Here is a 23320-nt window from a genome sequence, read left to right as displayed (position 1 = left end):
GAAAGAACACACATAGCCAATATCAGGAATAAAACAAGGCATCTCATTAGATTCTGTGCATATAAGGAGAGATAATAAAGGAATATTAAGAATAACTCTACACATATAAATATTACAATTTAGATGAAATTAATAAATTCCTCAAAAAGCACAAACGACCACAACCCACTGAATAGGAAATAGTCCTATCATTATTAAGGAAATTAAATGTGTACTTTAAAGTTTTTCCCCAAAGAAATCTCTAGGCCCAAATGATTTACTGGAGAATTCTATCAAATATTTAAAGAACAATTAACATCAGTTTTATACAGTCTCTTCCAGAAAATAGAATAGGAATAAACACTTCCCCATTCATTTTAGAGGCTTGCATTACCCTTGTACTAATCATACAAAGACAGCACAAAAATAAAAAAATAGAGACTAATATCCCTCATGATTATAGACACCCAAATGCTTAGTAAAATATTAGCAAATAGAATATGAAAAAAATTTAGTATCATAACCAAATTGAGTTTATTCCAATGATGGGAGGCTCTTTTATTATTCAAAAATCACTTGATGTACTTTATCATATTAAAAGGCTAAAGAGTAAAAAAAAAGAAAAAAAATCACATGATTTTATCTGTTTTTTTCAGGAAAAAAAAAAGTTTATCAAAATTCAATGCCTAGAACTATACACACTCTCAGAAAACTAGAAATATAGAGGAACTTCCTTACCCGATAAAGAACATCTACAAGACTCCTACAGTAACCACATAATTAATACTAAAAGACTGAATGCTTTCCCCCTTTGATCAGGAACACATGGTAAGGCAGTCCTCACTTACCACTCCTCTTAAACATAGTAGAAGTGAAACTTTTGCAGTGAGGCAAGAAGATAAAATAAAAGGAGTATGGATCAGAAAGGAATAAATAAAACTCTTTCTATTTGCAGATGACATGATGATCTAAATAGAAAATCCCAAGAAATCTATAAAAAAAACAAAACAACAGCAACAATACAAACAAACAAAAAAACCTGGCTCTCCTAAAACTAAGAAATGAATTGAATACAGAAATTATTTGTGTTTTGATATATGAACATTGAACACATGGAAACTCAAATTGGTATACAGGTTAATACAATTCCTATCAAAATCCCATCAAGACTTTTTGTAGATATAGATGAGATTTTTCTAAAATTTCTATGGAAATGCAAAGGAAGTAGACGAGATAAAATAATTTTGAAAAAATTGGAAGAAATGACTCTACCCAATTTAAGACTCATTTTTTTAGTTGCAGTCTAGTTAAAACTTTGTGGTATTTGCAAAGAGAGGGACATAGATTAATGAAATAGAATACAGACTGCATAAATAGCCCCACACAGTACAGTCAAATAATTTTGCACAAATGTGCAAAAGCAATACAATGGAGGAAGGATAGTCTTTCTGAAAAATGATGCCGGAGCATTTGAATATCCATAGACAAAATTATGAACTTCAACCCAAATCTCACATCTTACACAAAAATTAATTCAACATTGATCATAGATTTAAATATAAACCATAAAACTATAAACCTTTTTGAAGAAAAAATAGAAAATCTTTAGAAAGTAGGTCTTGGTGAAGAGTACTTAGACATGACACAAAAGCATGATTCATAAAAATAAAATTTGATAAATTGGACTTTATCAAATTGAAGAACTTTTGTTCTGTGAAAGATCCTGGTAAGAACAGACAAGCTATATAGACTGGGAGAAAATATTTACACATCATGTATCTGATTAATGACTTGTATCTAAAGAAATGACAAATGGTATATAAACAAATGGAAAAACCCAATGGTATTAAAAAACAACCAATCCAAATGGGCAAAATACATGATGTGATATTTTCTAAAGAAGGTATATATGGACGACAAATAAGTACATGAAAAGATTTTCAATATCACTAGCCATTAGGGAATTGAAAAACAAGACCAAAGTGAGATATCACTGGACTCATATTAGAACAGCTAAAATGGAAAGTAGTGACAATACCAAATACTATTGGTGAGGGTGCAGAGAGATTGGCTCTCTCATACGTTGCTGGTGTGAATGTGAAATAGTGCAGTCACTCTGGAAAATTGTTGGGCAGTTTCTTTAAAAACTAAACATACACTTACAATATGAATCAGTAATCACACTCTTGGGCATTTATCACACAGAAATGAGAACTTGTAAAGCTGTTCATAACAGCTTTATTTGTAGTAGCCAAAAGTGAAACAATCCACATGTCCTATAGGTGACTAGCTAAACAAACTGTGGCACCTCACCATGGAATACTACCCACAAATATAAAAGAACAATGTATCGATATATACAACTTGAGTAGATCTCCAGGGCATTATGCTGAGTGAAGGGAAAAACAAAACAAAACAAAACAAAACCTTAAAAAGCCACATAGTGTGTGATTCTATATTTACAGCACTCTTGAAATGACAATATTATAGAGGTGGAGAACAACTTGGTGGCTAGGGGTTATGGATGTTGAGGGGGAGGAAAGTAGACATAACTTTAAAGGAGTAGCACAGGGGAGATCTTTGTGATGGCATAGCTCTGTATCTTAATTGGGCTGGATCTTACTCAAATGTACACATGATACAATGACATAGAACTACACACATATTGTACTCATGTCAGTTTCCTGGTTTTGACATTGCACTATCATGTATCCCCAAAAATAAGACCTAGCCGGACCATCAACTCTAATGCATCTTTTGGAGAAAAAATTAATATAAGACCCGGTCTTATTTTAATATAAGACCTAGTGTAATATAATATAATATAATATAATATAATATAATATAATATAATTAATATAATGTAATATAATACCAGGTCTTATACTAATTTTAGTTCCAAAGGACGCATTAGAGCTAATGGTCCGGCTAGGTCTTATTTTCGGAGAAATATGGTATAGTTATGTAAGGTGTAACCATTGGGGGAAACAGGGTGGAGAGTACATAGGATCTCTCTACTAGCTTTGCAAATTTCTGTGAATCCATAATTACTTCAAAATGAAAAGTAAAATACAAATGTGAATGCAATTTTTATTCTTCAGTGTCAACTTGATTTTCTCTTTCACTCAAATGCTGGGGGAGAATCACTCCACATTGCAGTCAATTTTTAAAAAAAGATACGCTGATAACAGAATATCCATTCAAGCTTTGGATTGAGGCAGAGATGACTAGAATCATTCATTTTATTCCATTAGCAAGTTTATAGTTATGATGAATATTTGGGCCTTTTGCAAAACTAATAAATATGTAGAAATTTCAGGCTCATTATTTTAAAATTGTTTTATGTTTTCAAAGGATAGCTAGCTTGTGCTTTCATGATTACTTAAACTTTAAAAGGACTAAATTCTAGTGTTACCTCTCATTTATAATTAATATAGGTCATCAGTGAACATTGATATAATATTGGAGATCCAGAAAATGCGTGTGAATTTAAAAGTTATGATAAATATATTTATATTATCACTATAAATTAAACAAAAATTAATTTTTACAAAGCCAACATTTATTGAGAACTTCCCATGTGTTATCTTATTTAATCTCATTGTAAAGAAATTGTGGCTTAGAGAGGCTAACTTTCTCGTTTACATATATGCATAATTGAAGAAACAGGTTATGCGGAATCTATAAAGTGAGACTATGTAATTTGGTTTATTGTTATATCTACAAAGTGTTGGTGCTGGGATTCTGAACCCAGGCAATCTAATTCTAGAGCTTGCTCTCTTATTCACTCTACAATATTACTTCTTTAAGAATGCTGTTTTAAGAATCCTGCCTAAAAGTTGTTTTTTTGTGTTATTTTTTTTCTGAATTTCAATCTCCAAATCATTGCTACTTATGTTTAGAATATTCAGGATGGCTATTCAGTTTCCATGTTGATTTATAGGTCTTCTGAATATTGTCATGTTTTGTTGCTAGTGGAAGTTTGTGTCATTCACTCATCCATTTATTCATTTCATTCCATTTTGTACCATTTCATTCAATTCCTTAATGGTTGGGTCAGGGAAAGACACAGCCTGAGACATGAAAACCATGGCCTCTGACAAGGGAAATGTAAAATTGAGAACAGCACAGATTTTCCTTGCTTGAGACTAAGGTCAGGGAGAAATGAGACTGTGGAATACTCCGCAAAAGTATGAAGGAACCTATGTTATTTTGTTTTACATTTTGTAAACTGAAGATATAACCACCATTTTTAATTGGAAAGTTACAGCAAGTTCATTTTTTTCCTAAAGTTAGAGATTGTAAAGTGTCTAGCTTGATTGCTTTTGGAACATTTTATATATATTGGTAATAAGTAAAATAACTGACTGTTCTCCAGGATAATTAAAAACATTATATTATGAGAAGTCAGTATAATGTGAAGCTATAATAAATTCATATATTACATTAAAGGCAGAAATGCAGATACACAATTGATTACTAGAGGTTGCTATTTCAGAATTGAATGATCAAGATATTAGTTATTTATTTTATATCTAACATTTTTAGGTGAGTTAATGGAATTCCTTCAAGGTCCACAGGCAGATAGAATCACCTATCAGTGAAATAGAATTTTGAGCATTTATTTACTCATAGACAGTTTTTCTACAGCTCTCCCCAGTGTTTCAGGATAACTTTAATACCATTGATGACATTTATCTTTTTATGGAATTTATATTGAATAATGTACTATGAAAATAGATATGTGTTCAAAATTATCTCTTTCCTGTCCTCCTTAAGAACACAGATAAGTTACTGCTTTTTTTGTGGCACATTCTGTGACTTAACTAGTATAGCATTGGATATATTTCCACGATGCCCTTTGAGTTCTTTTTTAAAAATATGCCCATAGTGCGTTTTATCTCCTCTTTTCAAAACTGATCTCCCCAGCATCACCTGGGTGTAATGAGATGCTGTTTGTGATATTCCAAGAACCAGGTAAGTGAATTCCCAGTCCAGGCATGTATTTCAGGTCATTTCTGCTAGCTGCTGCCTCTCCATAGCACGCTACTCTACCTGTCACTAGAAACTGCTAAGAAGTGATCTCAGGAACATGTGATGTGGTGTGGACCATGAGGATTTAAAATCCACCATACACCAAGTGAGGCATCACTATTGCTTCAATTACAAGTGGTTTGTGTGTATTTATATCCAAGTATGGTTTTTTTCTTGGGTTATAAGTACACATCCTTAAGAATTCTGGTGGTTCGTTTTCCAAGGTATTCACTTTAATAATTTCCATCAAATGTTTCTTTTCAAAGGCCTAAAATAGCCAGTTAATTCTGCCCTTCTGTTTTTTTCCAGTTCAGGATTCAACATCGTTAAAATGATGGAGCTCCTCGTTATTTTTCTGGAATATAATAGTTCTTAACCATTTCTTGTGTCTTAGATTTTTTTTTTTTACTATTTGATAAAGCTGCCTCCAAAATTCTTATACTCCCTCCAGCTTTTCCTCTCCTCACACACACGTACACATATATACCCCCACACATGCATGAATACACATACATATTTATGAGGCATATATACATATATATGTATATGCAGTCTTGCATTCCGTTTCAGGTGTTTCATAGCTGCCCTGAATTGCAGGTCTAGTATTTCTGTATGGAGAACCTAGAGTTTTGTTGAAAGTTGTGTGCACTAGAATTATCATTAACAGCTTTGTATCTTCCCCATGCTGCTATTAGCCGAGCCTGGGCAGCAGAGAGACCAGCTTGCTCATCGGTGAAGAAACATTGGTAAGCAGTGATAAGTACTGTATTTTCTTGCATGGACACAAATGGGATACCTTTTTGTATTCAGGGATGGTGATGCTCTCTTTCTCAGTTCACATTTATTGTTCAGATCCTCCTACCTGATTTTTGAGAATTTATTATTTTTCAAAATAAACAGCTTCATTTGGGGAAAAAAGTAACATCAGACATATTGATGAGAATGATACATAAAGCATTGCACTTTGCTTGCAAATTAATTTCTCAGTTTTACAAATGAGAAAATGACAAGTCTGAGAGGTTTAATGACTTGACCAAAATTGTCCAGATGTTTAAGGGGCGGATCTTGGACTAGAACTCAAGTTTCTGAGGCCTAGTTCAGCATTCTTTCTCCATACATCATTTTTCTTGCCTGTAAGTACACGACTAAGAATAACCATGAATAAGTACAATTTATATAAAAATCAAATTTGAATATCAATTAAGAGGTTAGTAAAGGGATTCAAAAGTTTTCATTAACTGCTTAGTAAATAAAAGATACTGTTTGGGAAGATGGGGAAAGAGTTATAGTCTTATATTGACAATTTTAATGTAAATGATGTTTTTCTTTTCACCAATGCACTGATCCAGTGTTCCAGAATGAAGGTTGTGGGGTTGATCAAATTATAATAATTTAAAGTTTGTTGTTTTGTTTCCTTATTTATTTGAGGTTGGATCCAAGAAAGCCTCTCAAGAATGTCTTAAGTACATGACTCTCTTCTTCTGGGTTCTAGTAACTGTTCTCTCCCCATTCCCTTCAGTTCTATGGATAATAATAGATTCATGATTACTTGATCTACATCCTGGGATTCTTTTGCACCCCATATTTGTAAATTTTGTTTTTATTAAGTCCTCCTCAATTATCCTTCTTTGAGTATGCCTAATAATAGGACCCCAATTGATACAGATTTTTCTTTTGTGATATTTCTGTGACATTAAAAGAAAACTTCCCTGGAGAAATGGCTGATCCTTGGACTGACACAGGAAAAGTACAAGATGAGCTTAGAGCATCTTGTAGTGCCAGAATATAAAAAAATGCTAAAAACAAAACAAAATATAGGGGTATATCACAGGGATACAGGGGTCAATCAAAAAAACTCCCAAGAGCCAAAGCTAGAACAATTTGAGCAACAAAGTAAAATCGTATTGGGTTTACAAAACGAAATATACAATATCTATGAGTGCACACTGATATAAATAAAAAAATAAATACATAAATAAATACACAAATAGCATATACATAAATACATGAAAAAATGAATAAGAAACAAATCTTCAATCCAGAAGAATTGCAAATAATTCATTTACCCTTAAAGAGGTGGAGCATAACCACCAATTCTTAAGTGTGGGCTACACTGGAAGATCATCGAGCCTCTCAAAGTCTATTGCTGAATCCACAGCATCAGTGTATCAGGATCTGGTCACCCATACTGGGGATTCTTTAAATTAACTTCCATTTATGAAATTGAAACTTACATATAGATTATTAAAACTCAAGAGAAAGTCAGCAATTCCTTAGGATTTAGGATTATTTTATCAATGATTTTTTTTTTTTAATTTACTGGTAACTGACTTTTTGTTGCTTTTAATATTTTATTTTTGCTTGCACCAATGGTGCACTGCTCCTACTACCCAGACTGTTGTGTACCAAGCTTGTTGTCTGTCTTTGTCATTTGCTGATAGTTAACAGGATCTACCTGGTAACATTATTAAACATACAGAGTACACAGGGTTTAGCACAAAGAAATCAAGATATGCTAACTGCTATTTAATTTCTGTGGTTTTGTTTAAATTTAGGACTAGCGTAAGGTTCACTCAGTAAGTGGGTTTTATAGTTTGTAGATTGAATATCTACATCCTTTACATCAAGGGTTAATGTAGATTTTAATATGAAATCCAAGTCTCAAAAACAATTGGACTTTTATTGCTTAGAAGTTCAGAGCATCGAGTGAGTTGTGGTATGACTCCATGAATTATTTTGATTTCCATGCTCTTAGAATATGCAATCTGGAAAAGTCTACAAGTTTGATACTGGATTTCCTCGCTAATATCTAACTGAGGATCTATTAGCTGAGACAGGAGCTGCAGTCAGCAACCTCTTAATTGCTGCCTGCAGATACAGCACCATAGTGCCTGTTATTGATCATGGCTAGCCTGTTGAAGACGTCAAAAAATGGCCAAAGAAGGGTGTGAGAAAAAAGAAATACATGAAGGAAGAAGAATATAGGAGAGTGATTAAAAATTATATATAATAAGAGAAAGATGCTATTGACAACGTCTACTATGTAGCAATGATATAGGTTTTCAACTCTATTACTAGAGAGGGTCCTCTAAATTATATTCTTACAAATAAATTAGATTGCATTTAACTAATTGAAATTATACAGACAAAATTATGTTTATGAAAAGTTTCTTATATATGAAAAAAAATTTTAATACTATGGCAATGTTATGAAACAGGCAAGAAAAAGGTGTGTGTACCTTAAATATAATTGCTTACCATTTTAAAAAATTCAGTGTTTAGACAAAACCAGAAATAAATACACCTAGTAGTTACTGAGGTAACAAGGAAATAGGAATTATTTTAAAAATACCTTTTTATTAGTTTCAGTGTTATCATCTTTTATAATAGCAATGAACATATTTAGCACATAATAGAAATATATATATAATGTTATTCTAAAAGTTTATTAGTGTATAGATTTTTAATTTTATCTTTTTATAATGAAGTCCTTTGGTGATATGCATTTAATATATTTAAAATCAAGGTTTTTTCTTTTAATTTTTATTAAATTTATTAGGGTGACATTGGTTAGTAAAATTCTATAGGTTTCAAGTGTACAATTCCATAATGCATCATTTATGTATTACATGGTGTGTTCACCACCCAGAGTCAGTTCTCCTTTCATCATCATATATTTGACCCCCTTTACCTTCATCCGTCAACTCCTTCTCCCCGCTTACCCTGTGGTAACCACTAAACTATTGTCTGTGTCAATGAGTTTTTGTTCGTTTGTCTTGTTAATTTGTTGCTTTCAGTTTTATATCCCACATATGAGTGAAATCATATGGTTCTTGACTTTTTCTGTCTGACTTAATTTCACTTAGCATGATAGTCTCAAGATCCATCTATGTTGTCACAAATGGCAACTAATATATTCCATTGTATATATGTACCACATCTTCTTAATCCAAGTCTATTGAAGGACACTTTAGTTGTTTCCATGTCTTTGCCATAGTGAATAATGCTGCAATGAACATAGGGGTACATATATCTTTATGGATAAATGTTTCAGATTTTTTTAGTAGATACCCAGGAGAAGGATTGCTGGGTCAGTACTATTTCAGGACCAACTGCTGGTGTTGAGCCCATTGGTTTTTATAGTCAGGATATCATGTATATTGGAAAAGATGCATATTAACTTGCTATTAGATGTATTTATCACAGAAGGCTTTTTACCAATCATCTAGGTAACTTTTTATACCCTGCCCTCTCAGCAGCTCTTGAATGTGGTGGTACTCAGTTAAACCCTAACCCTAGGGCTGACATCCTTTAGTCACAGTAGACACAGTGCCTCCTAGGGCCCACCATACCTTTTGGAGCCCATGGAAATGCTTTAATTTTAATTTCTTTTAAAAATCAGAATTTAAAAAATGTATATAATAGTATATACTATTATACATAGTATATACTATTATATAGGATACTATATTATATACTATTAATATATATTACACTATTATACATTATATACTACTGTGTGTGTTTGTGTGTGTGTGTGTGTGTGTGTGTGTGTGTGTGTATTTTTGTTTGTTTGTTTTGTGTGTTTTTTTAATGGAGGAAGGGGCCCATGGAGGCAAACAAGCCAGGACCCAATGGATGTCATAATGTGGGCATGGCCCCTTAGTGTACACTTGTTCATTTACCTTAATTAATTTAGGGAAGACATTGGAGAAAAACAGTAACTTGTGAATCGCATGAAAGATCCCAAGAAAACCAAAGTGTCGATGGGAAAAATTTGAACCCAACAGAAGAATTCAGTTTAAAATATGCTTCATGCGATGACCAACATCTGCCTTGTATCTGTTGTGTTTTTAAATAACAGCAATATTAACTCATCTGTATATTGTAGGCTCATCACTTTGCAGAGCAGGGATTTTCACTGTGGTAGTCATCAGTTGCTTGGGTCTCTTTAGCCTATTCCAGGAAAACAGTCTGAACAAAACTTTGCATGACAAAAGCTGAAACTATTTATTGAAAATTTTATTAGACTCATCATTTCATTATAATATAAATAAATACAATACGTGCGTTTTTGTGCCATAGGTTTGATTTTCTTTCAAATATTATTTTTTCAGATATTTTAAGATAATTACCTTGGTGTTTTAAAAATAATGGCAATGGTAACTGAAGATTAAAGACAACCCGGCATTTAAATAATTGAATGACTTTTCCATTTTTTCCCCCAATATTTTGGGAGACTATGAAATATTTTATACTATTGGGTAAACTTTCCATACCATACATAGACCCAGTATAATTGTAGTAATTTTGCTTTCTTTGCCTGATATATATATATATATAAGAATGCATATATATATATATATATATATGCATTCTTACTTTATATTTCTGTTATTCCCATGTTTTTCATTATTCTTTTATCTCCTTTCTTCTTTAATTCTGTTCCACAAATATGTATTATTGGAAGTTATAAAGGACAGGAATTTACTTTGAAGTCTTTTCTTTCTTTCTTTTATTCTTTCTTGTCTTCTTCCATTTTTTTCTCTTTCCTTCTTTCTAACTTCTCCAGTCCTCCAAACAGAATCATACACAAACATACACATTCACCTGAGTGATTATAATGAGGGTTTGTTTGTTTGGGTGTCTGTTTGGGGGGAATCTTTTCTATAATCCTGGGCAGGATTTTCTAACTCTCTGTTGATTGCTTCACAGCCTGCAAAGCGATACAATTTGTTCCTGCGGCGTCGTCTTCTGGTAAAACCAGTGTTGAATGATGCTGCTTATGCTCTGAATGGCTGCCACGACAGTCTGAGTCATTTTTATTCCAATGAATAGTATAGATTTTGGTGGGGCTTTGTTACTGATTCTTATCCCCCAGGCAATTGAAGTTTTAGAATGGTGATTTTTAATATTTTTTTGAATCTGATTAAAGCTGAGAAACCTCTGTGATACACACATACACACATACACACATGCAGTTTTACATAAAATTTCAGAGGTTGATGAACCTCTGGAATCCAGGTTCATGAACCTGAGAATAACTACTTCATTCAAAGAGAAGCCACCCAGATGTTTGCCTCATTATAAATAGGCATTTCCAAGAGCAAATATAAACACAAACTCATATACACACTGCAAAGTATGATCTTAATGTCATGTCTTGGGCAAAGCTAAAGAATGATAGCTTTTAATAGTATTCAGTTCTATGTAACAAAATTATCAGATTTTTCTGCCCCATTTGGCTTAAGCTGGTTTTAGTTAACAGTCCTGACATGTACCTCACGGTGATTTACAAGGTTGCCAGTGATTTTTCTGTTTTTTTTTTTTTTTTTTTTTTTTTTTTAATGTTACTGTTTATACTGATGGCACAACATAATGATAGAAGTTTGAGTTTTCCTAGGTAGACTTTGGCTTTCAGGAGAAGCGAAATATATACATGTAAAACCATATTGACAGAACACTCAGGAAAATAATTGGAGTCGCTAATCTTCTAGGTACTGTTTTTTCCTTAATAGTCAAATATTCTGAGTATGATTTTTGTTGATTTCTATGTGCATATCCTCTGTCACCACAACTCTCTGTGGACCTAGATTTAGCTTGTCCAAACAGTAAGAACATTTGTAAATGTATGTTTTTTATAAAATACTCTACCATGTAAAATATGGCTGTTATAGTCTTATAGTACAGGATTATTGTTGTTGTTTTTTCCTCTCATTTTTTGCTTTGAGTATATTTAGTCTAATTTGTATTTTTTTTTTTGCCCCATTTGGCTTCCAGAAGTTTTGATGAATTTCATATGTTAATGCTATGATGATTTACAAGATAGCTCAAATGATTTATTTTTGTTTTATTTACTTTTAACTTTTTTAGTGATTTATAATCAAGGTAGAACAGAACAGTTTGAGTTTTCTCAGGTTTTTTTATTTGCTTTTAGGGAGAGGGAGATGATTTTGTGTCCTTTGCTTGGGGTATAGAGAACTCAAACACAACGTTTGAGTTACTATATTTTGATATTCAGTCTTTCGACTCCCTGAATGTTTTTCACTTCTTTGTCCGTTTTTCTACTCATTTCCTCCCGTACATTGGGAGCTACTTCTTTCTGAGACACATCAACTATGCATTCATATAGATATACAGTTACTCTGTTCATAGACCACAGATCATACATGAGATCTTTGTCTTATTTGTATATGATTGTTCTACATTCATTCCTTTTTATGGTAGGGTTGCCAGGCCTGACTTGTATAAAAACAGCATAGAGTACCATAAAAGAAACTTATAAACTAATATAAATACCAGTTACAAAAATTTAAAACATCTAGTTCCCTATTCACACATTAAAGAATTGGAAAGTTGTCTATATTATAACCTTGCATTGCAGGATTAGAGAGATGACTGACATCCACTGCATAGTCTGTTTTCATCGTTCTAAGTATTACATGTGGGCTAGTGAAGTATTAAGTATTATATGTTACATATAAGCTGAGAAACAAACCTAGTCAGTCAAACATGAAATCCTTTCTTTCTGAAAATCTCTAGTGTTTTTGTAGTTTTGAAAGGGAAAGAACTAATGTACTATACAAAATGTGAAAGTTGAATTTACATGTTTGATTATTATACTGAGAGAATTGATAACTCAAATTTAAACAAAGGATTGATTTCAGCTCACCTAAGCATTTGGTGCTGAAAGGACATTTGCATGAGAGTTTTCCTTGGAGTGAAGCCAGGGGCAAGCTACCTGCTTCCTAATTTTTAATTGCAGCTTGATGTTATTTTAACTCTTCAAAAGTTGAATTAGAAAGTGGCCATTTTATGAAATCATAGTATAAGCATTAATCACAAGTTTATTTTTTAGAGTGCAATTCATTCGTTGGTTTATAATTAATTATACCCCCAAAGTAGTGTGTGACCATGCATTATTTGTTGAACTAATTGGCATGTTATCTAATGAAGATAACAAGTCTCTCTCTGAATATGCATTTGTGGATCAATGTATACATATATTTTTTGTTTTGGTATAATTGCATCATTTTGTTGTGTGTGCATGTTGTTAATATACTTCGTTTCATCTTAAGTGTTTGTTGGTTAATGGAACTTCATTTTCTAAAATAAGCATAATTTTCTGTTGATGAAAACTATTTGTCTTTATCTGTCATTCAGGACTGAAGAAAATTAGATGGTAACCAGATTTTAGCTAATTCTAATAATTTTTTGCCATTAGAAAATAAAATTGTAATCTAAACATATGTCATTCATGTCTCCTGCAGTTTAAGAAAGACAAACAAAGCAAAGATTCTATCTTCTTCCGAGATGGGATTAGGCAAATTGATTTTGTGCTTTCCTATGTTGATGATATAAAGAAAGAGGGAGACATAAAGGCGGTAAGTACCTATCTGAGAGAAACAGGAATAATAAAAAGCAGCACATTCTGTAGTTTGGCAGGGATGTTCCCACTGAATTATGTTGTAGAAGTCAGAAGCTTCTGAAGTGTTACTGAAACCTGAAACTGAGTGAGAAGACTACAAAATGGGCAACCTAAGAATGGATGTGTCAAATCAGTTTTATTTTTTGGACATTTTGAACACTAACTTCTTTTTCTTCTTCCAAGTAACTGGTATATTTTTATATAGTTTACTTTAAATATGACCTCTAAAATTTGAGTGGTATATCTAAATATATATTTTCTGTACGCAATTTTCATTTCAATTTTCATTAATCCAGTCTATCTGAAATAGACTTTGCATTATGCTCTCTTCTTTATTTCCCTTTCATTATAACATATTACTTTCTGAACTTACTTACTAATTTTTTTTACTTGTTTCCTCTGTCAAACACCATAAATTAAGGTCATAAGACCAAGGACTTAGTCTTGTTCATTGCTGTCCTCATATATCCAAATGCCTAGAACAGTGGCTAGAGCATAATGGATGCTCAATAAATATTAGATATTTCAGATAATTAATATATTAACTCATGTGTGTAAGCATATACACACATTTACTCACATACTTACATAAGAAATAAATATCATATAAAATATGATCCCTTATTATTGTCCCTTCTCCCTTTTCCCTGGAAACCCTTCCAACAGGTCCTCTGAAATTTATTCATTTTTATCATTTTCTTCTCCTCTCTGAAAGTCACCTTCACACCTGGCTCTTCATTGAAGTTCCTTGCCTTCCCCAACAGTCTTTTCAAGTAATGGTGGTTTTTTCCTTACAGAGCCCTTTTCTGGAGATGAGTAAATGCTTGCCCTGTCTTATAGTTGGTTACAGTCCATTCTCCCTTCCTCATCCCTAAAATTCCTGACCTTTAAATCTCATCTGAGCTATCACTGCCCTGCATTGTTGCTGTCATGAATCTGTCTCTGGATCTTCCCTTTTATTTCTCAGCAATTTTAGCCCCTGGGTCACTATCACTCTTTCCACCAATATTTCTTTTTTAGTCATTGATAATCCCATGCGTATATCTCGATGATTATTTTGGCATCCTAATCTCTCTGTTCCTCGCACTCCCATTTCTAATTAGTCTCTAACTCAGCCATGCACTCCCCTAGAGCTTATCATTAGTTAAAACCCACCTCTTTATAATCTCATTCCAGACATCCATCCATCTGTCTGACCAACCCCTCAAATCTTTCTGACCGATACCCTCCTTCCTTCCAATGCCCCAGGACCAGATAAGATACAATTATCTTTACTGCTTCTCTATATCTACCTCTTTCCTAGACTGATCCAGTTTGAATCTCATGTCAACAAATGTAATCACTCTATTACATAGGCCATCAAATCCTATGCCCTTCTTTCAATTATTCTTACTTGGCAGAGCAACAGTTTTAGTTAAACCCAACTCTCCCTCTACTGTATGCCAGAACCATGCAGAAAGAAAAGCATATAGTTCACCTACTGATTTTACCTCATATTTGTGTCCTTGGACCTCAGCTGAGTCCTAATGCTTTGCTCTCTGGCAATCATACTTTATTTCCTTATTCTATTCTGCTTCCCACTTTGTGAGATGACTGTTTTATAACTTTTTCTCTCTTCCCACACCTCCAGTACGTCCTTCCCATTTTCAAGCTTAGCTGATCAGACTTCTAGTTCACTGAGAAAACTGAAGCAAGTAGAAGAAGAATTCTACATTTCCATCACCATAACTGTCCATCCACCAGCACATTTAGTTGTATAGTCTACCGTTCTTCCTGTTAACAGACAAATTATTTATCCTTATACTAAAAGCCACCATCCCATTTCTTCTTACTTACTATTCAGGAGTCACCAAGACTACCCTCAGGTTTGGTGATTCATTAGAGGGACTCATAGGGCACTGCGTATAGTCATACTCAAGGGCTGCATTTTATTGCAGTGAAATGATACAACACAAAATCAGCAAAGGGAAAAGATGCATGTGGCAAAGTCCAGAGGAAACTAGGAGCAAGCTGACAAGAAAAGTTTTCTCTCAGTGGAGTTATATAGAATGTACTTAATTCCTCTGGTAACAGGTGAAGTGTTATCTACCAGGGAAGATCATTAAGGACACGCAGTGCCCTAGGATTTTATTGGGAGCTGATCAACTTCTGCCTAGCACATACCAACATTTCATAGTTCCCGAAGGAAAGCAGATATTTAGCATAAACTACATTGTTTGTACAAACAGTTAAGGTAAAGTGAGTGCTTTTATCACTTCTGGCAATGGTGGGAACCCTCCCCAAAACAGGTTCCCAGACACCACAGCCAAACTTGCAAGCAGGCCTTTCTAAGGATATCAGTTTCAAACCTGTTACGTTAACTTTTTTCTGTATGCCTGCCTCGGGATATTGCTTGTACAAGTCTTTCTTCTCCTAAATTATATTTTGTGTTGTTCTTTACTGGACATTTCTTTCAACAGCTTATTAATTCTTCCATATTAAAAAAAAACAATAACAAAAAAAAAAACCCAAGAACAAAAACCTTCTCTTGATCTCAATTTCATTGCCAGCTACTGTTCATTTCTCAAATTCCTTTCTGACTAATTTTCTCTTAAAACCATTTTTATCAGGCCTTCAGCTCAACCACTCTGCTGATCTTCATATAAATAAATCCAGTGATTAAGTCACAGCCCTCATTTATTTGACCTATTAGAAGCATTTGCTACAGTTTATCATTCTCTTCTCTATTACGTGTGTGCTTCACTTGGCTTCCAGGACTTCTCATTCTCTTGTTTTTTGTTATTTCACTAGTTGCTTCTTTATCTTTTTCTCTCCGTGATCCCTTATTATTGCCGTGCCTCAGGATCCAGTTCTTAATCCTCTTCTTTTCTTAACCTACATTGATTTCTTTGGAGATATATCCTATTTCACAGTTTTAAACATATACCTGTGCTATTTCCAAAGTTTACCTTTCCAGTCCATACTTCTCTGCCATATGACTATTCTGCATCTCTGCTTGGAATTTTTACAGGCATTTCAGAATTGGCAGGTCTATGATGAATTCATGAACTTCCCATAAAAGCCTGAACTATCTAAAAATCTTACACCATCTACTATTATTCATCATACATTTCAATAGTTCCAAAGGATGTAATTTACACTATATTGTAAGTGGTCCATTTAAATCACTTTTTAGCATATATCCATAGAAAGTAAATTCCATGGAAATTTGATACCCAACATCATTCATTTAAAATAATAAATTATATGAATAAATCCTTCTTTAACACTTGAAATTTTACATCATTTATTTTTACTCCACCTAAAATTTCCATTCCACTTTCCCCACATAAATTTTTCTTAATGTAAATGTTTTATCTTTGGTAGTCTTTTATTTTTGTTCAGTTGTAAGTCTCTACAACAAATAGATGCATTTACATTGAAATGTTTTTATTTCCTTTAACTATAACAGTCTAAGGCTTAAACTTTTCCCTTTGTTTTGAGTTTTTTAACAATCGTACAAGTATATAATGGAGAAAACATCATAAATCAATTACAAAATTTGACAAGTAATTATCAAACATAAAAAGTAAACTCATCGTAAATGCATCAATTAATGAGATGGGCAGCGGGGCTTTAAAAAAAGATTTTCTTTATTCATAGATGAATGAGAATTATTCCAAGAATGAGATGGTTCAGCTTCAAATATATTCCTGTTTTGTTTCTATATATGTTAGTGTAAGTTAAGCTTATTCAGATAAATAGATTCGAATAGAAAGAGTATCATTTTAGCAGTTTTAATCTTTTTTGAGCTCCTGAGTTATACAAATTAGAAAGTGATTTATCATAAAAGTAATGTTTAATGATCTGTGAACTAACAGTCCTATTAGCCCTATTGCAGGGCTCAGAGAATTGGCAACTATATGACTTGCAGACACATTTGTTACTACAGTGAGAAGAGTTACTTACTTTTCAGTACTGATGGGGTATTTTTAATGTCCCTCTCCCACCTTTTTTAGTTTCCTGTCTGCCTTATTTTGGTAACGTAGGAGAAGAGTAATTATGAAAGGGTCGCCGGGAAAGGAGAACTTACACCACTATCATATAACTCTTCTTACATGTATAATAGTAAACATTGGAAGGAGAGAAAAAGAACACATTAAAAATATATTTTATTCCTGGTGAAGTTTGAAGATATCTCAAGGTAGACATATGCGTTTGAAGATGAGAATCCTAGAATATCTTAATGAAGCCTTTTAAAATTGCAGTTATTATGAAATTTTTCACACTTAAATCATAATTAAAGTCAAAAGATTTTTCAACCATCAAAGCATTGCTTTGGAGCCCACAAGTAATGATTATTTGTATTTAATTTAATTTTACTTTCCATAAGTGAAGCTATTCTGTTCTTCAAGATTAAAAAGTCGTAATGATATTTTAGCTGAAAATTGCATTAAGAATATCATTTATTTGGAGAGTACTGATATCTTTGTAATACTATGTCTTTCCAACTAGGAGCATGATATGGCTCTGTTTCTCAGGTTTCATATATGTTATTTAGTAAATTTTTTTCAGATAGAAATCCTGCACATTTCCTGAATATTATTCCTAGAGGTATTGGATTTTTATAGTTATATTGTGAATTATAGTCTAGGTGAAAAGTAGTACATGACACTAGGTTGGGGATACTATATAGAGTGCTTTCACGTGCAACCAGGGGAAGGCAAGGGGCACAGTCATCGTGTGACAAGTGTATTTATCAATGCGTGAATAGTGTTCTACATAATTCTATTGATTTGTGTTTTCATAGGAAAGAAGAAAAGAATTTGAACTTAATCTCAAAAAAACAGGTCTTGAGTTGGAAACTGAAGACAAAACGGTAAAAGGAATTGTGAATTTATACCAGAATCTTGGTGTTTGAAGTGTTGTTTTCTCCTCTCTGGCGCTTGAGTGGATAAACTTTGTGTTTGGGAGCATTACAATAATATTTTTTTGCGACAGATATGTACACGGGGCATGGTAATGCCTGTGGTTGTTCAGGGAAGTTGGTCTTTGCTCCGAATATAAGATGATGAGTAGAACACTTTAAAAATAGACATAAATAATTCTATTCAGGATACAAAGGAAGTGAAGATGTGGTTTTTATTTTATATCTGTCTCATTTTGAAGGCTGCCTGCAACCCGGCACCTTAACTACTAGTTATGCTGGCTGTTTTGTAGCACAACAGCTGTTTAAGCCAAGGCACTTTTACTGCTCATGAATATATGCCAAGTTCTCTTTCTCTTTTTTTTAACCTCCTGTCATTTACGAGTTTTCTAGAATTTCCTTCAAAATTGTTTTTAAAGACCTATTTCAGATCTCACTCTGTCCATGAAACTCTAATGCTCTCTAGTTCTAAATTAATACTCTCTAGTTCTTATTTTTCCCTGTTTTTACTGAACTAATAAATATGTGTCACACCACATAATCTATAACATAGTCCTTCTCCTGTTTAATGAACCCTTATTATCTAAAGTTCTTCCCTTAGATGGAGAGACTGGGTAAAAGAGTGAGTGCATCTTATACTTTGCATGTATCCCTCATATACCCTAAGCCTAATTCTTTGTGCATAGCTAGTTGCTAAACACTTAGATTGCCCGGTACAATGTATGTATTTGTGGGTTTCACATTAGTGTACATTGACCCTGAAATATATTTTAAAAAATATTCTCTCTTTGCCTCTCTCTGTATCTGTCTCTCTCTCTCACACGTATATAAAATATATATACATACGTGTATATGTAAGTATAATGTATAGTATATTCTCTGTTTCCCCGAAAATAAGACTTAACTGGAAAATCAGCTCTAATGCGTCTTTTGGAGCAAAAATTTATGTAAGACCCAGTCTTATTTTACTATACTATAAGACCGGGTCTATAATATAATGTAATATAATATAAAATATAATATAATACCAGATCTTGCATAATATAAGACCGGGTATAATATGATATAATATAATATAATACAATATAGTACAATATAATACCGGGTCTTATATAAGACCGGGTATAATATGATATGATATGATATAATATAATACAATACAATACAATACAATACAATACAATACAATATAATATAATACCGGGTCTTATATAATATAAGACTGGGTCTTATATTAATTTTTGCTCCAAAAGATTCATTAGAACTGATTGTCCAGCTACGTCTTATTTTCAGGGAAACACAGTATCTGTTTTGAGCATTTGCTCTTCTAAATGTTTTGCTAAAAATTTCAATAAGTTGAAAATCCTGCGACATCTTTAATTTGTTTGAGATTTTATACAATTTTGTTTCTTTTCTTTAATTAGCTCAGCAACAAACAGATCAATAAGCTTTCTGTTATTTTGCTTCCTTTTTATACAGAACTCTGAAGATGGAAAAACTTATTTTGTCAAGATCCATGCCCCTTGGGAGGTATTAGCTACTTATGCTGAAGTGTTGGGAATCAAAATGCCTATTAAGGAGAGTGATATTCCCCGACCTGAGAAAGTCCCCTTTAGCTATATGCTTGGGCCTCTGAAGCTCCCAAGGAATGTGAAGCATCCTCATCCTGAATATTTCACTGCCCAGTTCACCAGACATCGCCAGGAACTCTTCCTCATTGATGACAAGTCAAGCTTCTTTCCATCCTCATCCAGGAACAGAATTGTAGGTAGAGAACACCTTCGGGCTAAGGGATATGTGCCTGTGTGTGATTTTATACATGTGCATATGCAATTCTATGTCTGCAAGGTATTCTGTGTAGATTTTTGATAATTTATTTAGTGGTGTTGGATGGGTTTGAAAGTCCACTTGGACTACTTAACCCTGTTAACCTCCCTGCTTCTCAAACTATTTTTTTAAAACTGAATGGTTGACATTGTGGACATAGTAAGAAAGAGAGGCATCGTGCAATGCTGGGGAAGCATTTAATTGAAAGACAGGACTTTGATTTTATAAGAGCTTGTAAAGTGGTTTTATCATCTTAGAGTTGGTTTTATAATTTTAGTGCAGTGTAGGAGGACTATTGGTCATTCCAAATGGCAATGGAATGTTTTAAGTTCTTTAGATATAGATAACATTTGAGAAACCTCAGAACTTTTTTTTTCACTTAAAACCATTTTCAGTCTTTTGAATAATAATATTTCTTCTCCATTTGTAGTCCTAGGATCTTTAAGTTTACCATTTAAAACCGTCTAAAGAATCACAGTTTCTGTGCCATAGTTTCGTCATGTGAAGATAGGAATAATATTCACCTCATACACTTAGGTTACCCTGAGAATTAAATGAGTTAAGGTTTGAAATGCTTTGAACAGTTTCTGGAACCTACTAAGTAAGTACTTAATAAGTGGTTGATATTATTATTATTGATCTGATTTTAGAGGAAAAAATTCAGGTTCTTTGTTGCTCTTACCCTTTCCATCTAGTGCCTATTAATGTAATTACCAAGGTTCTAACAATCACAAGACCCTTGATTTTATTTATTCTCTTTCGTTGAGCAATTAGAGATGTCATTCCCTTTAGGTTCAGTACTCTTAAGTGTCTTACAAGGATTTTGAAATAATCACTTTTTCTAGTTCCTACATCTATTTTTTTTTAAAGTTTACTGAGAGGAATATTAAACAAAATGTAATGCCTGGAATTTATGTATAAGAATGTGAATCTACAAACTGAAAAGTGTCTCCCTTTTCTCCCCAGGATTAAAAAACAACAACAAACCTAAGAGGCAACCTCTGAGGGAATAAAGAGCACATGACATGGAATCAGAAATCCTGGTTTCAGGTCATAACTCTGCTACTTTCTAAATAAGATAACCTGTCTTAAAATAGAGATAAAGATAATACTGGCATTACTGGGAGAATCAAATGAAAAAATGTATGGGAGACACTGTGCAAACTGTTAAGTACTTCAGATATACTTGTAACACTGAAAAGTTGCTAACTAAAGACCAGTGAACTTGCAGGAACAAATTAGGAACTTGATCAGCAATAAAAATGTCAGTATCCGTTTATCTTTACTTGTTCTTTGTAAAGAGTATCAATACCTTAGGTTAATTCAGCATTAAAACACAACAGTTTCCCCTCCTGCACGGTAGAGCAATTCTATTCTTGCTCTATTGAAGAAGTCATTTGGAAGATTAAGCTATAACACTCCCTTCTTTCCCATCCTTATCCTGTGGTTTATGTATGTACAGATTAAACAATATTACAAGAGCGTCTTACATTAGTATAAAATGTCATACTTTTCAAAGCATCTTCACAACCATCATATGTACCTCATGATACATATTTTGTAGCATCTTGTATATATATAACATAATTTTACTAAACATTTCAATTTTTGACAGCTATTGAGTTTGTTTCCAACTTTGCTGATACTACAAACAATCTTGCAGTTTTCAACCTGATACTTATATATTTCAGAATCTATGTAAATTTTTTTACAAAATGGATAGATACCACATAAAATTTCTGAATCTAAAGGCATTCACATTTAAAAGTGTATAGCTATATATCTAAATGTAGCTATATAGATATATAGATAATAGATTACACTATCACACTGTAGAAAAACATGTACTAATTTAGAGTCCTAGTAACAGAAGTCGAGATAGACCCACAAGTTATAAGTGTATACATCACTGAATTATCACCTCACAAAATGCCCAGCCATGTAACCACCACCCAGATCAAAAGAGAAAACCTTCCTAGCACCCAGAAGCCCTAGTGCCTCCTGCCATCAGTATTCCCATCATCCTCAGCAGAGGTCGACTCTGACTTCTCACAGCAGCAATTCATTTAGCCTGCTTTAAATTTTATAAAAATGGAGTCATGCAGCATGTATTCATTCTTTTGAGTCTGGCTTTGGCCCAGCATTTATTTGGGTGATTAATTTTGCTCTGTATGTGGTTTTGTTCATTCACTTGTGTTACTTCATATGGAAATTTATTTGTGTATGTGTTATTATGGGTTTAATTTGCATTTCTCTGATGTAAATGAGATTGATCTCCTTGTATGTATTTATTGGGCATTTAGAGATGCACTTTCATGAAGTGCAGGCTGACGTCTCTTGTCTGCTTTCCAGTTAGGTCTTCCCTAGTTGATTTGTAAGAACTGTTTGTATATATTTTTATATGAGCCCTTTTTGCATCGTCTATTTTACTGATCTTTTCCTACTTTGTGCTTCCCTTTTCTTTTTTTTAATGGTTTCTTTTGATAAACAGATGTTTTTAATTTTACTGTAGTCAACTTTCTCAAGCCTTTACTTTATGAATAATGCTCTTAAACTTTAACGACCACCAAGGTCATGAACTTAATTTCCTATATTATCTTCTATGTGTTGCATTATTTTGCTTTTTACATTGAGAACTACTGCCCACCTGGAATTAATTTTTATAGTTTGAGATGGAGGCCATTTTTTGCCCATATGTGTAGTCATTCAACTTGCACACCAATTACTGAAAACATTTAATACTTTTTTATACTGTTTTACAATTCTTTCTTTGTCATAATCAAGTATCTACATCGTCACGAGCCTATTGCTGGGCTTGATTTTGCTGCTTTGATCTCTTTGTCTATTTTTGTGTCAATACTGACAACGTTGAACTTTACCTGAGTTCTGTAGTCCTGGAAAACAGGGACAGTTAAAGAAATCCCCCACTCTCTCATTCTGGGAAACTGCTTACTATGAAGAATTACCCTTCTCCATATGACTTAAAGCATATTCATAGATCAACCGCCCCCGCCCCAGACTGATTTCACAGCACCATTTGCCACATAGTTCATTCCAAATTCACCTGGTAATTGAAGTGTTTGTTGTCTTTCTCCAAAAAAATAAAAAATAAATAAAACTTCTAATATGTCTGTGTCAAGCAGATA

The 23320-nt window shown here is 33.2% G+C and overlaps 1 protein-coding gene across 1 annotated transcript in view; it reads left to right on the top strand.

Moving 5' to 3' along the window:
- ANO5 (anoctamin 5) overlaps window positions 1–23320 on the top strand; it is a 70059-nt gene that overhangs the window by 12500 nt on the left and 34239 nt on the right. The window contains exons 3-7 of the mRNA XM_033120796.1: window positions 5709–5759; window positions 10729–10770; window positions 13284–13397; window positions 18231–18299; window positions 19827–20111. Coding sequence (XP_032976687.1) covers window positions 5709–5759; window positions 10729–10770; window positions 13284–13397; window positions 18231–18299; window positions 19827–20111 — 561 coding nt within the window. The remainder of the gene's footprint in view (window positions 1–5708; window positions 5760–10728; window positions 10771–13283; window positions 13398–18230; window positions 18300–19826; window positions 20112–23320) is intronic.

Source organism: Rhinolophus ferrumequinum, chromosome 11 (assembly GCF_004115265.2).
Source record: "Rhinolophus ferrumequinum isolate MPI-CBG mRhiFer1 chromosome 11, mRhiFer1_v1.p, whole genome shotgun sequence".
Taxonomy (NCBI): Eukaryota; Metazoa; Chordata; class Mammalia; order Chiroptera; family Rhinolophidae; genus Rhinolophus; species Rhinolophus ferrumequinum.
Note: the sequence above shows the minus strand (reverse complement) of the source record. Positions and strands in the feature narration are given on the sequence as shown.